The following is a 15,746-nucleotide window of genomic DNA, read 5'->3' as shown; positions in this document are numbered from 1 at the left end:
TCCACTTACTGTAGCCGCTGTTAAGTGCCTGTGATAGTCTGCACTCTATTACTTAACCTCGCGGCACCGGGGAACTGGATTGATCACTGTCGGGCTGTGGGAGGGGAGCTGGGGAGCTGGGAGAAACCCAGTCCGCCCACCCTCCAGCCCAACAGCCTGCAGGCCTGACAGAGAAATGTATGCGGCCCGTCAATATATGGAAGTGACTTGTCATTTAGGGTCATAAAGCACTTTAAAAAATGAATAGTTCAGAGGGTAATATGCCTTTGTTTCAACATTTCAATGAGTCCTTGAGGCTTTTGCGGGTCTTCTTCATTGCTTTATTGCAGACAGGGAGATGGAAAGAGAGGTGGATTTAAGTTTTTTTTTTTTTTTTTTTTTTTAAACCAAAGAAGAATGTAGTGCTTTGAAAGTGAAAAATCAATAGAATCAAATGCAGGAGAGAAGGGCTTGAGCTGAGAAGAGCCTCTGTGTAGCATACTTTAGTGCAGGGGTTTCCAAATCCAGTACCGAAAAGCCGATATCCTGCTGCCTTTTCTGTTCTCACCTCATTAATACAGGTTAGAAAGATAGATAGACAGATAGGTAGATAGATAGATAGATAGATTACCGTATTGATCCCCAAGGGAAATTGCAGTTGATTTTTACCTGGGGAACTCTTCAGCCAATCAGAGGCCAAAGAATTTCAGAGAATGGGTAGGATTTGCTGAGCCCTACTTTAGTGAATTGGGAGTATGTGGATGCCATGGTGTTCCATGATGCATAGGATTTCAGAGGTCTTTTATAATACATCACCTGTGTGTGTTTCTTCATTGGAGTGTTTCATTTTAATTCTTGCAATGTTATTAGATTCATGATTGCAATTACTGTAGTAGACTGAGACTGAAATGTGTTGTTGGTGTGTTTCATTTACCAAGTGCTGTGTAACTAGTACTTTTGTGGCTTGAATCAACTGTTTTTTTTTCTCCCAGGCTCAACGTTGTGTAAGGACCTGAGGTTGTACCTGAGCAAATGTTTCACTCCCGGCTCTATGGACAGTCAGCTACAGCAGGTCATCCGAGAGAACCTCTATTTACGCGCAGTTCCTTGTAAGTGTGGACAAACACACACACACACACACACACACGTGCGCACATATATATATATATATATATATATATATATATATATATATATATATACATATATATATACATACACGCGCACACACACAGACTTTAGAGCAGGTATTAGGCACTTAAATGCATTAATGAGCATCTGTCCTACCTACAAAGATTAGGGCACAATCCAGTTAGTTTGTTGCCCAACAGCAAATCTCTCATAGTGTCACAAGTTCAGTGAATGAGTGGAGAGCAGAGCAATAAGACTATCACCATGGAAACTGTCATCAAATGTCACACCAGCGTGCTCAGTCAGAATGGCACGGCTCTGTTTTTCGCCCTAGCAACAAAACCATAACTATTTTCAGCTTTATGCTTTGAGTACACAATGAAGGTTCTATACATGTGTTAATATGTACCCTCTAGAGGATTTAGGCCTGTTCTATTTATGAATATGACTTTCAGAGTTCAATACAAAACTGAATGCAGAACTACAGTGCATAAAAAACCCCCAGATATACTTCACACGAATTGACAAAATTTTTGGGATCCTGCTTATTAATGTGGTATTTGAATCTCAAAAGCTCGACGGCTTTGCTTTGTCCTCCGCCTTCAAGTTTCCTGCTGTGTCTTTCATCACTCCTGCTAGCATACACGAGCACGCACACAAACACACACACACACACACACGCACACAAATACACACACACGCACACGCACAGACACACACACACACACACACACACACACACAGATACAAAAATCATGTCTCCCTTTGATTTTTCTCATCTCCATCATCTCGTTTTACCTACATCAAAGCTCATTTTGAGCTGGCGTCACTGATGTTAAACTGAAGAAATGTTCTTATCTGTTTTTTTGTCTGTTTTCATCTCTTCAAGCGCACAGCTCCATCAAAAACATGCACGCAATCTATCAGTGAAATGTGTGCAGTACGTGTGAATTATATAAAGCATTTAGCATTTCTGTTGTTTGCTTGAAGAGAAATAAACAGATATGCCTTTCAGATGTGACATTAGGATTAACGTAGCTTGTATGTCTATGTCAAATGGAATTGTAGTCATTTATAGATAATACTCAACAATGTGCTGTGGAAAGCTTTCAAACGGACCTGCAATTTGAGCCAATAGTATTGTTTGTACTTAGGGAGTAACAGTACACATGGTGTGACTGATATGGTATTATCGTTTGTTTACTCAAATTCTTTCTGTCCTTTGTCATATGAGAGCTTTTGTAAAATAGCGATACGTTATCTTACCTCAGTTTGGGTTCTGTCAGGTTTAGTTTGTTAGCTAAATATTTGTTAAGTATTTAAATGACCTGATATATCATAGCTTTGCTTGAAGAGTGTCAATCAGGAAATGCATGTCTTTTATATTGTACTAATTTAAGACCACATATAAACAACCAAACTGTATGTCAAAGACATCAGGGTGTCTGTCAGTTGGGAGTGTGATGTTTAATCCGTGTTGTGTGTGGGGGGTGGGGGGGCTGTGTGCAGGTACAACGCGACAGCCGAGGGATGGGGAGATCTCTGGAGTGGATTACAACTTTGTCTCCATAGAGGAGTTCTTCTCTCTGGAGGAATCAGGAGCCCTGCTGGAGAGTGGAAAGTTCAAAGGTCAGGACAAATGCTCTCACACGTACACACAGAGAGAGACAGACAGACAGACACACACACACACACACACGCACACGCACGCACAGACAGATGCACGCACACATGCACACACACACACATGCACACACACACACAAACAGGAGCCCTACTTTGGACTTACTGTTGTTTTGTGTGAAGTATTTCACAACATAAATATGTGTATATTTTGGACAAAATACCTATATTTAACAAATATATTTAAATTTCAATATTGCTGCATTGTATTATCATATATTAGCATAATTGGCATAAATGTTTTGACACCCTGCTGCCAGTATACTGTTTCAGTGCCATTGTGTGCAAACATAATGCAACTGAAATTGTCAGTAGCCTACTTATTGTCACCCTGTCCTTATGAAACTGTCATTCTCCATTCTTAAATACATTAAGTTAGGTTGAGGTACGGACAAAAAAAATCGGCTTAGAATGCTTGTGTAACGCTGTAAATTTGAATCGCTGTGTACCCAAACATTACCGATGTTAAAAATCAGGTCCAACGATTTAGAGCAGGATAATATAATCTGTTTTGTTTACACTGTGCGTTGCCCCGTTTTACTGCGTTCTGTTCTGGTCAGAGTTACTCAATGCCATGCTACCCAGCTGTGCCCTGGACACACGACTAGGTCAGGGCTCGGTGCCAGCGTCTCTAAACTCGCCGAGAGGTCAGGGCTGGAATCCCATTCGTCCACCGTGAAAAAAACTGCGCGGCTCAATCTCCAACTAAACAACTAAAGCAAGAAAAAACATAAAGAAAGAAGAGCATACACAAAGGCTAATCTCTTAATGGCCCTGAGGGCCAGCTCTTTAATGCAGTATAGGCCCCACATTGAAACCCAAGAACTCATGATGTGTGGTTTTCTGTGTGCGTGTAGTTTTTCCATACTCCGCGTCTTGTCTGTATCTGTATCATATACGTCGGGGATGCTTACATCCAGCCTCACAGGGACAAAGATACTGCTTTTTTTCTTTCACTTTAAATTTTTTTTTTTTTTTTTGCTTGGGAAACAGGTGTGTATACCATTTGGCTATTCAGAGACCACAATGGTCGGTTGTTATGGCAACGAATAGGATTCAGGCCTTCCAGGACTGGGCATAGGGATTCCTGATATTACAGTATGCAGTATGTTCAGTTCTTGTTTAATAAATTTTATCCATACTCCTGATCTCTTGAACAGCCTCTGTCAAAATGAGAGCTCTGAATCATTGATAAGATTATAAATCTTGGCGTAATTAAAAAAATATCTCTCCTACAAGAAAATACCTGACCAAACTATCCTGCAGGACCTGTAAATTGCATCCCAATTTGTGGCCAGTGATTTCACTACAGGGACACTAAACTGCACTCACTTTTCGTTTTTTTTTATTATTATTCTGTGCAGGAGAAAAGAGGCTTTTCTCTGTAATCCCTGTTTCAGTCTCCCTTGCTCTCTCTCTCTCTCTCTCTCTCTCTCTCTCTGTTTGTCCCTCTCCCGCGCTCTCTCTCTCTCTCTTTCTCGCTCTCGCTCTCGCTCTCTCTCTCTCTCTCGCTCTCGCTCTCTCTCTCTCTGTTTCTCCCTCTCCCTCTCTCTCTCTCTCCCTCTGTTTCTCCTTCCCTCTTGCTTTCTCTCTCTCTCTCTCTCACTTTCTCTGCTTTCTCTCCCTCTCCCTCTCTCTGTTTCTCCCTCTCCCTCTCTCTCTCTCTCTCTCTCTCTCTGTTTCTCCCTCTCCCTCCCTCTCTCTCTCTCTCTCTCTCTCTCTCTCTCTCTCTGTTTCTCCCTCTCCCTCTCTCTCTCTCTCTCTCTCTGTTTCTCCTTCCCCCTCACTTTCTCTCTCTCTCTCTCTCTCTCTCTCTCACTTTCTCTGCTTTCTCTCCCTCTCCCTTTACTCTCTGAGTCTCACCGCTTTTTCTCTCCCTCCATAAACAACCCTGACGTCTACAGCCTGCTATGAAATTAAATATCTTTAGGAGCCAGAGGCCTGTTGAAGAGTCCCCTGCTTGCCAACTTAGCTGTGTATATCCATAGCCTGATGTGGAAATGTGCCTTTCTGCTGATAGCTACTGTAAGCCTGAGTTTCATAGCTTGCGGCCACTGTTTTAAAATGGAGGAATCCCTCTATAAAGCAGCCTATGAGAATTAATGCTTTAGAGCATTGGATGTGCATTAGTGAGACATTTATCTGGGGCTTGCCTTAGCTCAAATGTCCCCAAGTGCTGTTGATAACATTCATTCTGATCCACCCATGATATTATAAGAGCAGTGATAAAATTTTGATAGATAGAATCATTGTCCCGTTATGAGTTTGGACAGCATCCATGACATCCGAGATTTCACTTCTCTTTACTGAGAACCCGAGATACATGAATAGCGTTTTGTTTTTAAATAACTCATCTTTCCTACCTGCTGTTCTCCCAGGAAACTACTACGGCACGCCGCGACCCGTCCACATCGGACCCGACAGCCCCCCAATCACCTACCAGGAGCACCGCAACCTGCTCCGAAACTTCCGCACCCGCAGTAAGTCCCTCAGCAACCTGGAGAAGGCAGTGGAGGAAGGAGAGAACAGTGAGGAAGACTCTGGTCTGTCAGGTACTGCACATACACACACACACACACACATACACATGCACCCATATATACCCCTATAGACCCCTAAAGACCCCATTTACCCCTATATACCCTATCTGTATCTATATCTATCTATCTATCTATCAATCTGTCTCTGTAAATACATGATATATGCATACATACACACACATTACACACAGAAGTAACTGCCAAAATGAAGGAAACACTCACCTGAGAAAACGAGGGATACAAAGCATATTAAACGCAGGTTCTATAGATATGTATAGAAACAGTGTTTCCATAGAAGTGTAATTCCTGAGTTAATTAAACATTTAAATTCCAGTTATGGTCATGTTTTGGTCAAAATTTTGGGCAGACGCTGTCGTCTATGACTTGTGGTTACTGTGGCTAGAGGAAGAGATCTCAGTGCCTTTTAAAGAGGGGTGATGGTTGGGGAGTGTCTGGCAGTGACAAGAGGGGTTCAGTTGGTTAACGTTTCATGGGTATCAGCAACTGCTGTGATGTTGACATGGAAGTTTGAGGGAAAGACAATCTTCATCTATTGATTCAGGTTGGGTGGTAAGCACATACACTTTAACTAGAAAATGAGACAAGGAGATCTAAAGTAGTTGACTCCAAGTAAACCTTACAAAAAGAGGAACGCTGCGGTCGGACCGCAGTACATAACCCTGTAACATGCCTAAAAATCCCTGTTCTGTGATTAAAACTACGTGAAGTGCGCAAGCAGGGTTCTCCTGAGCTGTACAAAAAAAAAAAAAAAGCAATATCTTGAGATGAGTCATCCGTCAGCCTGTTCTCAACGAGCGGATGAGTGCGTTTGTGATCCTTGCCAAAAAGAAACCTAGAGGCCCGAGTGCTTGTTTCCTATGGTGAACTGTTCTGGCAGCTCTGTTCTGGTGTGTGTGTGGGGGGGTGCATTTTCCTGGCACTCAACGCCCTTAGAGGGCAAGAAGAAAAAAAAAAAGCTACAAAAAAAATTCAAAGCCATCCAAAGTGAACGCCTTCTTCCTGGTGCTGAAGCGTTTCTAATCGAATGGGAGTCGTCTCCCCTGGGAAGGCTACGGTGCCTCCGTCGACTGGGCAAGAGCGGCCGGTGCAAGGTCTGATGTGCCTGAACGCAGTGTAAACATTATGCTCTGACTGTGTCATTCACCTGAACTCGACCCAACTGAACGTCAGTGAGAGATTGTGGAGAGATAGATGGTATTTCCTTTATTTTGACAGTTAACCGTATATATATATATATATATATATATATAAGAGATAACAAAACGGGAGCAAGCCACTCATTAGAGAATAACTCACGTCAGAAGAGTGTAATATTACCCATTGCGAAACAGGCCGCACTACATTTTCAGTGTCTTGGACCAAACAAATGACAATGTGTGTTTGTGTGTGTCTGTGCAATGACAGTGTTACAGTCAGAAATGTAGTAAAAAGAGTGTGATAATGATGTCAGGCATTACTAATGATCATGCAGGGAAGCCTTGTTATGAAGGATAAGTGCATGCTTGCTATGAATGCAGCCAATGATGATTTTTGTTTTGTTCACGGCTGGCCTTTAGGTTTTCCCTATGACAACTGTGATAACGAGACTCATTTCTGTGCTGTGTATGCGTGTGCTTTTACCCAGCGGGTTCTGCAGGGGCCAGTAGCGCTCCCCCAAATACCATTATATCACCCAGTCAGACATGGGACTCGATGGGCAGGGATGGAAGCACCCCTGAGAACGGTGCCAGAGGAGGGGCACTGCCCGAAAACTGGGAGATGGCCTTCAGTGACTCAGGAGAACCATACTACATAGAGTGAGTCTGACTGGGTGAACTGGGCGAAGGGAACATGGTACAGTTAACAGGCGTGAGGTTATCAGCCTCACCCACAGTGGACTCGAACCAAGCACATGACAACATATGAATGATTTTCGTGTTACGGAGAGAACACCATGGAGAAAAGAATGTTTTGGGATTTTTGTTTTTTTTTTTTCATTAAAACTTTATAGAAGTGCTTGAATATTTTAATGTACTTTACCAACACTTTCAAGTATTTCCCAAAGCGATGAAATGCTGCAGTCTGAAACTGATGAGGTTGCGTTTTTAAAGCGAGTTCAACAGCATGGTTTATTAATTAGTCCGACATGTTCCTTTAGGTAAATGCACACATTGTTTCACGGTGTTGTTGAAAGTGGTGATTTTGACGATGGAGGTGCTCACGAAGGCTCTGAATTTTTTCAGTCATAACTCAAAGACGACCAGCTGGCTGGACCCACGGACACAGAGCAAAGAGGTCGTCAGCAAGACAGAATGTGAGTTTAAGTGCTTCTTTCCTTGATTTCAGCCTCTTGTGTACATCTTCTATGTTTGTGTTCTGGAGACTTTCTATCTCATATCTCTCTCTCACTTTCTCTGTCTCTCCTTCTCTCTCTCTCTCTCTCTCTTTCTCTTTCTCTTTCCATCTCTGTCTCTCCCTCTCTCTCTCGCTCTCTGTCTCTCACTCTCTCTCTCTCTCTCTTTCGCTCCGTCTCTCTGACTGTCTCTCTTTATCAGACACTCCTTTCAAGCTCTCTTTGAAAGATGAATAAAAAAACCTGTCCTGCGGTCCATTTACTCTCTCCTTCTTCCATCTTATCCCTCGTTCGCTCAGCCTCTCAATCCCTCTTCACCTTGCCACTCTTCCTCTCTCTTCTTTTCATGTTGAGTGAGTGACTGTGTGTTACTCAGGGTGTACCCGCTCCTTTACTGGATAAGGTGGAGTTTTCCTCTGTCTCGCTCCCCCTACCTTGAATTTCAAAGCTGTATGATTTTCGAGAGCCTTTAATTCTTACGTTATGCTACTGTGTGAAAATGTGTGTCATTTCATGAAATGCATTAATAAAAATATTTGCTTTTTTTCCAGAGGAAATAGCTCCTGTCAATTGTATGCTTTATTTTTAAAATTTGAATAATGCATTCTAGTGTCCAGAGGGGGGCACTAAAGTAAAGATTATACTCTGTCTTTATTAGTTACGTGAATATGTACTCTGGATCTGAAATATTGGTAGATAATGATGGTCTGTGTGTGTGTGTGTGTGTGTGTGTATTACTGTGTATGTCAGTGCCTGCGTTTACTGACCAGCCGTCGGAGCTGAAGGGCTATTCCATTCACACGCGCTTATCCAAAGGCCCGCGGGGCTTCGGTTTCAACATTGTGGGAGGCAGTAGGCCCAGGGAGTTTTTGCAGGTGTACAGTGTCACACCTGGTGGACCCCCTGCCCTCAAAACAGGTAAGACTACACCATAGCCATATGCAGAAATATAAATATAGCTGCTATTACAATATATCTGTAGCGGAATAGCTGCTATGAGAATACATATGGAGCAATATAGGTGATATTGGAATAGAAGAATAGGTTGAAGAGACGAAATGAAAAGTGGAACATCTCCAGTTTTATTACATATTGAGGTGCATCAAAATAACACAGATTCACAGAACCATGAAAGAATGTAGTTACAGAATGTAGAACTACCCACGGAGTAAAAGACTGACCCGCTCTTAACCCTGCAAATAGCCATTTACAAATAATGGTTTTCTTTGCAAATATGACACTGAGGAAAGGTGTCCATAAATTTAAGCAATCTCTCTGCTCTCACTAGAACATTCTGCCTTTTTCTACTATCTCAGAATTCCCTGTATAGAATGAATGTTTGACTAGATTACAGTGTAGAGATAGGGATAAAGAGAGAGCAAGAGAGAGAGAGAGAGTTGGAGAGACAGAGAGAGAGAGAGAGAGAGAGAGAGAGAGAGAGAGAGAGAGAGAGAATGAAAGTAGATGAAAAGAAGGATTTCACCGAGGGAGCTTGTACTGTTTGCTTTCTCTTCTCCCTATCCTCTTATCTCCACTCTCATCCCTTCTTCTTTTTGCCTCTCTCCTTCTCTTGGTCCATCGTTTTTTTTATTGTTGTTGTTTTTTTCCAGAGATTAGAGCTGTGTGACTGTGAGGTTTCTCATGGTTTGAATCTCCCAATCTGCTCCTAATCCAGATAGAACTAGAGGCTTTAATCCCACTATCTCTGACACATACTACTGCCCCCTCACGTGTTCCCCGTGTACATAAACATACATAATACACACAAACACACACACACACACACACACACACAAACAGATTCAGAAACAGAATGTGCACTAAAAAATGCTCTATTGCGTCTATTTCACTAATGCACCCATGTTTATACACTGAAATATACCAATTAAAAAACATCCCATGAATCATAACATAAAACTCTTAAATGCTGAAGACTTTATATAATCTATGTGTCCGATCTCTGTTTCCTCTCTCCTCTCAGCGGACATACTGGTCTACATTAATGACACGTGTGTGCTGGGTCTCTCTCATAAAGAGGTAGTGGAGATGCTTAAATCTGTGCCCATGGGTCACAGTGTGGATGTGGTGCTACGGAGGGGTTACCCCATGCTCTACAACCCTGACGGCTGCCCCAAGCAAAGCCTGGCCGAACCCGCGGAGTCGGGCGGGATCTCGGGTTCCGGTCAGCCCCAGCAAACCGATGAGGTTCACCAGCAGCAGTCAAGGTTACCCAATCTCAACAGAGCCATGTCCCATCACAACGGTTTCTATCCCAGGATGCAGAAAGAGTCTCTAGACGCCAACGGTAATACCAACGCCTATACCACAGCCCCGCCCTCTTACCCGTTAGCCAACGGGAACCCTTTGGGAGGCTCAACTTTGCCGCCCTCCTCTCACATGGGAGCTGGACCTCCTCCCCCTTCCGAACGCATGACCACCAGTCATAGTGACACAGAGGTCAGCTCCGCTGCGAGCACCAGAAGGTAATTCGACAAATCTACTTGATTGGAAGGAAGATTCAATACAAGTAGAAGTAAAAAAAAAAAATCTTGTCGGATATTATAAATGACCGTGCCTGACTGAAGTGTAACATTTCGGGTTTTTTGGAGAAAATCACCTTTTGTAAAATTGGATTTTGCTTTATGTTGATAAATAAGACTGTCTGTCTGTTTCTTTTTTTTCTTCTCTTGCTCAGAGCATCCTTGATTCGAAACTACAACCATAACTCCCTCCCCGCTCCCTCGCTCCTACACCAGAGCTCCAAGTCTTCCGAGAGCGACCTTTCCAGTGCCACCCTACCCATCTCCAAACTACCCCTTCCCCAGCCGGAGGTGGGCACCGCCGTCACCCCGGGGGCACCTGTCAACCAGCGACCCCTCATGCCCCAGACCTCTCTGATAGTGAGCCCTCCCACTGAGGTGCCACCCTGTGGCTTTAACGGTTGTCCGGCCAATAACCCTCCTCGCTCCGCCCCGGGCAACCTGACGTCTCCGGGTGCGCCTGGTGGAGGCGGAGGGGGTGAACTGGTGCCCGTTGCCCTAGGGAAGAGCGAGGGCGGTGGTATGGGCTTCAGCGTGACGGCTGGGGGGCAGGGGGGGCAGCTGGCTGTGGTTAAGAGGGTGTGGGACAGGCGGCAGTGCCCCTCCCTGCAGCCAGGGGACGCTATCATTAAGATCAACGGGGCTGATGTACAGAGCCTCAGTTTTGCACAGGTAACACTGATGTCACTTGTAATTGGAGCTACTCTGCAAACTCCCATCTCGAAACTTGATAAACGTCTGCTTTGACCCCAAAGCAGCCTTTGTGAACATTTCAAAGGCTGTAATGTGATAAAAGGCTATTCTAAAAATGACCATTCCATAACTGCAGTAGCAATTGCAGTTCATATTGTGAACTGTCATATGATATTACGACCATTTTTTATATCTATGAAAATATTCTGCTGTCATTTGTGCACTATAAAAGTTATCATTTGAGTGTATTTGGTGGTTTCTTTTAAGTTATTTGAATATTACTAAACATTGATTTTAAGAGAAAGAGAGAAAGGATATATGCATGTGTTTGTGTGAGAATGCGAGCGAGAGAGAGAGAGAGAGAGACAAAGAGAGCCATTGTTTAGCTGTAAAATAAACGTGATTTTGTCCCACCAGGTGCAGCGGGTTTTACAGGAACACACCAAACAGGGTGAGGTGGTATTACTGGTTTACAGAGGAGGTAAGTGTATCCCTGTAATACCAAATTAATGTTATTTTTGATATTGTATGGCAGAATTATGGTCAGCTGCATTAGAGTATTAGAACAAATCTGTGAATGAAAATAACACAGTATTACATAAGAAAATCATTTATATTCACAGTCCTTAATAATCCCACCATAAAATAAATAAAGAAAGAATGAATATAGGCTATATTATAGCTATGTTGTAATGTGAAAAGAAAAACAAATGAAGTTTTCCCAAGAGATTTCTTATGTCTTGTTTGTTTCCATTATTTCCTATTCGTTGAATCTAAAAAAACAATTAACTATAATAACTAGCCTCTCCTCTCCTCTCCTCTCCTCTCCTCTCCTCTCCTCTCCTCTCCTCTCCTCTCCACCAGGGCCTTTATGCTCTCCAGTCTCCCCAAACTCTTATAAGAGAACTCCTCTATCTCTTCATGGGATGGACATGCCTTCACCCTCCTCTGACGGCCCCGTGCCCAACCAGACTATACTCACTCCCCCTTCGCCCTCGGGAGAAGTCCCCTCTCTGGTCCAGAGCACCAGCTTCTTGGACTCAGTGCCTGTCACTCTGACCCTGGACTCCAGAGACTGGTTAGGGGTGGATGATGGCGTAGGGCTGGAGACCAGGGCCTCAGCTCTGGGAGCCGTGTCCAAAAACCAGGTGGAAGGAAGAGGGGGGGCCAAAGCTGTGGAGGTAGAGCTTAGAAGGAGGCCAGGAGAAGGGTTTGGCTTTGTCATCGCCTCCCAGGATGTGATGAATGGCTGTGAGTACTGGAGGTTATTAAAGCTTAACTGGGATGCTCATGTGTATAGTGTATCAGACTCCTCCACCATCTGTACGTATAGTTTCAAAATGGAACAAGCTGTTTAAAGGCTTTATGAAATGCATACCTTATTTTAAAATCCATTTCAGTAAAATATGCGAAGCAATATATAAGAAGTATCGTGGACATAAATACAAACCTAGAGGCAATACATGTATGTAGTGTAATGTAGTGTAATATAATGAAATTTCCTTTTCACCCAGACTTTTTACTGTAAGTTAATGGACTGAGAAATCAGCCATGGAGGACATGTGACTCCATCATTTGTTCAAATGAAAGAAAAGGCAGCGGTGTGTGGCTGTAAAGTCTGTGCATTTTTAAAATGGTTAGAACCATATTTGCTCCGGCATTTGCTGTAATCATCTGCTTTAGATAAAACTGAAAAGCAGAGAAAGCCCCGAAAGTGGTGTTATATCACCTTTATCAAGTTCAACTGAAACTCTTGTTGTGTTGGCCCTGGTTTTTGTTGCTATGTAACAGTTGATTGGTTGTCTGACATGAAGGAAAGAATTCTAAAGAATCGCTGAATCCTGCTCTCTTTCGAATGCAGAGGTCAAACTAGGAACCATGAACCAGGAACCATTTTTTCCAGTTTATTTGCCTTGTTTCCCGAAGACAAATGAGAATTTGTTTTCCCAAAGCATGAGGCTGATCCAGTCGTATAACTGATGTGTCCATAGATCCAAAACTCTTGCAAACTAATTATGACTGAGCTAGATATGACCTAGATGACGCTGTGGGAATGCATGTATGTTTGTTTAAGCATTTGACACCTCCTATGTTAGCCTGACTCATGTTTGACAGTCTTTAGATATATGGAGTATTTAAACATGGGAACACATATCATATTGTTTTACAGAATTCCTTTCACACATTCTGGAGCTGTGTTTATTATTCCTGTATGATCTTGAACATTCATTTCACTTCTGTGTTTTAGTTTTTCTATATTACATGTGTTAGCATGGTGCAGGTTTAGTTTGTCTGTCATAATGGCTTTCATATCTCGGTCAACAGAGGTCAAAGCCATGGTTCATGTGCGAAAGTTTGAAAGGTATAATGCCTGTTAAGTAGGTTTTACTTATGTGGCAGAATCAGGCTAAAGTTAGCAACAATTGCTAACGTTAATGTCGTAGACTTCATGGTAGCTACTTTTTCAGTAAGAGCCAGAGGTACCTGTGATATGGAAAAGTCTTGTCAAATTAGTATTTTTTGCCCTTAAAAAGACAGCTCTGTGGTGCATACTTTAGCCTTTTTTTTTAATTTGCTTTAAAAAATTTTCTTTTAATGTAAACTATATTTGCACAGCTGATTATAACTGTCCAGTAGCTCAGAGGAAACCTTGAGTCAATTTGAAAAGCTCAGTGTTGCTGAGAATGTCTTTAATGTTTTTTGAATAATGCCTGGCTTGTGAGAAGAGCTTCCTGTCCATCTATATATGATATAATTGTTACATTCACTTCTGCCTTATCTACCTTTATCTGTCCCTCACCTCCCTCTCTGCAGCTGCCCCCTCTCATCTCTCTCTCTCTCTCTCTCTCTCTCTCTCTCTCGCTCTCTCTTTCTCTCCACCCCCCATCCTGGCTTCTCTCTGTCATGAGAGGATTCAGTGTAGTATTAAATTGTTTCCTTATACTCTGTCACACATAGATTCTCTGTCATGCTGTTTCCCTCACTGCCTCTATGACTTTTCTCCCTCCAGTCCCCTATCTCTCTCTCTCTCTCTCTCTCTCTCTCTCTCTCGCACACTCTCTCTCGCTCACTCACTCTCTCTCCCTCTCTCTTGCATGTCCCCGTTCACTGTGTATTCAGTAGGAGACTCTCACAGCTACAGTCAGTTCTGCTTTTATTCCAAGAGAGACATCTTTATATATATATATGCATATCTTTTTTTAACGTGTAGCTCTCCGATTATATTCCATTTCATTTAGCCGTAAAGGATTAGAAGTTAGCTTTTCTTTTGGATCTGGATTGTGACTTATTCTCTGCCAGAGAAAATGCTGGAGCGGTTACAATCTGCGATGAAAACGGTGAAGGACTCAAAGCGTAATTACTTTACTTTTGTATTTACTCCATTTACTCTACGTATATTTTGTGCTAAATGTTTTAAAGTTCTTTTTTTTTTTTTAGACAGTTCTCAAGGCTACATTTTTTTGTGTTAAACAAGTTGATAATTCTAGGTAAAGAAGTTCTCATATTCGGGTATATTGTGTAGTGTAATCTGCTGTGTAATTTGTGCTGCGTTTTCAGTTTTGTTTTTTGTATTTGTGACTGTGCATGTATTCTTCTTGATGAGAACTATAAGTGTGTGTATGTGGGTATATGTTGAAGTGTGTGTGTGTGTGTGTGAGAGAGAGAGAGAGAGAACAGTATGTAGTTGTGCAGTTGGTCTGAGAGACTGGGGGCACGGAGGGGCTGTTATGGTAATACATATCCCTTTGAATTCATCTCACTAATTACACAGCAGAATGGCTTTGGGCTTGGGTAAACCTGGGACAAAAATGCTTGAAATATTTTCAGCTTGGCCACAGTAAGCAGCAGAAATGAATGGCCTAATTCTTCTTCTTTTTTTTTTTCTCTGGCAACAGAACAACCTTTTCATATTGCTATAAACATGACAGATCAAGTATATGTTCTAAGACATGCAAAAAAAAATCCCAAGTAAACAACAAGTAAAGCAAAAAGAAATTTGTAAAATTGTGTTGAGAGACTTATCTCTGGCTTGGACTTTAACTTGGTTCTTTGGATGTGAAGGCGGCTATGTTTTTTGTTTTTTTTGTTTGTTTTTTAATATAGTGATTTTATGTACTGAAAAAAAGCTTTACAATGGTGAATTGCTGAGATAGTTCAGCTCCTAACTGTATTTAAGGCATTTTTACAAAATATGGAATCATCCTTCTGTTTACTGGTTCATTGAAAAATACTATTTAGAGGAACCATGAGATAAATAGCAAAACATTGCATTAGACATTAGAAAGGAATTTCATTCACAGAGAGCTATGAAAGTTCATCAAAGCCACACAAATCTTAATACCTTAATCTTAATATCTTAATGTTCATATATATGTTAAATACAGAAATAGCAAATTGGCTGTTTATATACTCATGCTTTCAATTTGCAGGAATTTTATTATTGTGATAAAAAGTTAAATATGCAAATATGGAAAGCACACAGGGATTTTTAATATTCTTTTCTTTTTTCTCCTTGTTCTTCCTCTTCTTCTCTCTTTCTCTCTCTCTCTCTCTCTCTCTTTTTTTAAAACATTTTGTCCTTTGCTTGTTTTTGCACTGTAGTTACACATCCACTATGGTTACGCAACAGCTTCACAAATTTGCTTCACAAACTGATCCAGACACTGTGTAGAATACATAAAATCTCCAAACAGTTTGCCTGATTCGCCGTATGCGGATGGTGTTTTATTTAAATCCGATGAGCCTTTCATCGATGGGGACATGATTGTGTCTCTTTCCTAAGACTGTATCTGATTTCGCACGCTGTGGTGTGCGAAACTTCCTCAG

At 42.0% G+C, this 15,746-nt stretch overlaps 1 protein-coding gene across 2 annotated transcripts in view; it reads left to right on the top strand.

Annotated features, from left to right (window-relative positions):
• The window catches only part of magixa (MAGI family member, X-linked a), a 33,396-nt gene that overhangs the window by 6,587 nt on the left and 11,063 nt on the right, over positions 1–15,746 (top strand). The window contains exons 3-12 of one of the 2 annotated variants that reach the window (XM_030783501.1): positions 972–1,088; positions 2,620–2,739; positions 5,172–5,273; positions 6,979–7,150; positions 7,577–7,647; positions 8,437–8,604; positions 9,668–10,169; positions 10,382–10,898; positions 11,337–11,400; positions 11,784–12,170. In XM_030783501.1, the coding sequence (XP_030639361.1) occupies positions 972–1,088; positions 2,620–2,739; positions 5,172–5,273; positions 6,979–7,150; positions 7,577–7,647; positions 8,437–8,604; positions 9,668–10,169; positions 10,382–10,898; positions 11,337–11,400; positions 11,784–12,170 (2,220 nt within the window). Of the gene's footprint in view, positions 1–971; positions 1,089–2,619; positions 2,740–5,171; positions 5,346–6,978; positions 7,151–7,576; positions 7,648–8,436; positions 8,605–9,667; positions 10,170–10,381; positions 10,899–11,336; positions 11,401–11,783; positions 12,171–15,746 lie in introns of both variants that reach the window. The other variant, XM_030783500.1, reaches the window with a different exon arrangement.

The sequence above is a fragment of the Chanos chanos genome, chromosome 9 (assembly GCF_902362185.1).
Source record: "Chanos chanos chromosome 9, fChaCha1.1, whole genome shotgun sequence".
Lineage (NCBI taxonomy): Eukaryota > Metazoa > Chordata > Actinopteri > Gonorynchiformes > Chanidae > Chanos > Chanos chanos.
The sequence above is the reverse complement of the archived record's forward strand: the minus strand, read 5'-3'. Positions and strand labels throughout refer to the sequence as shown.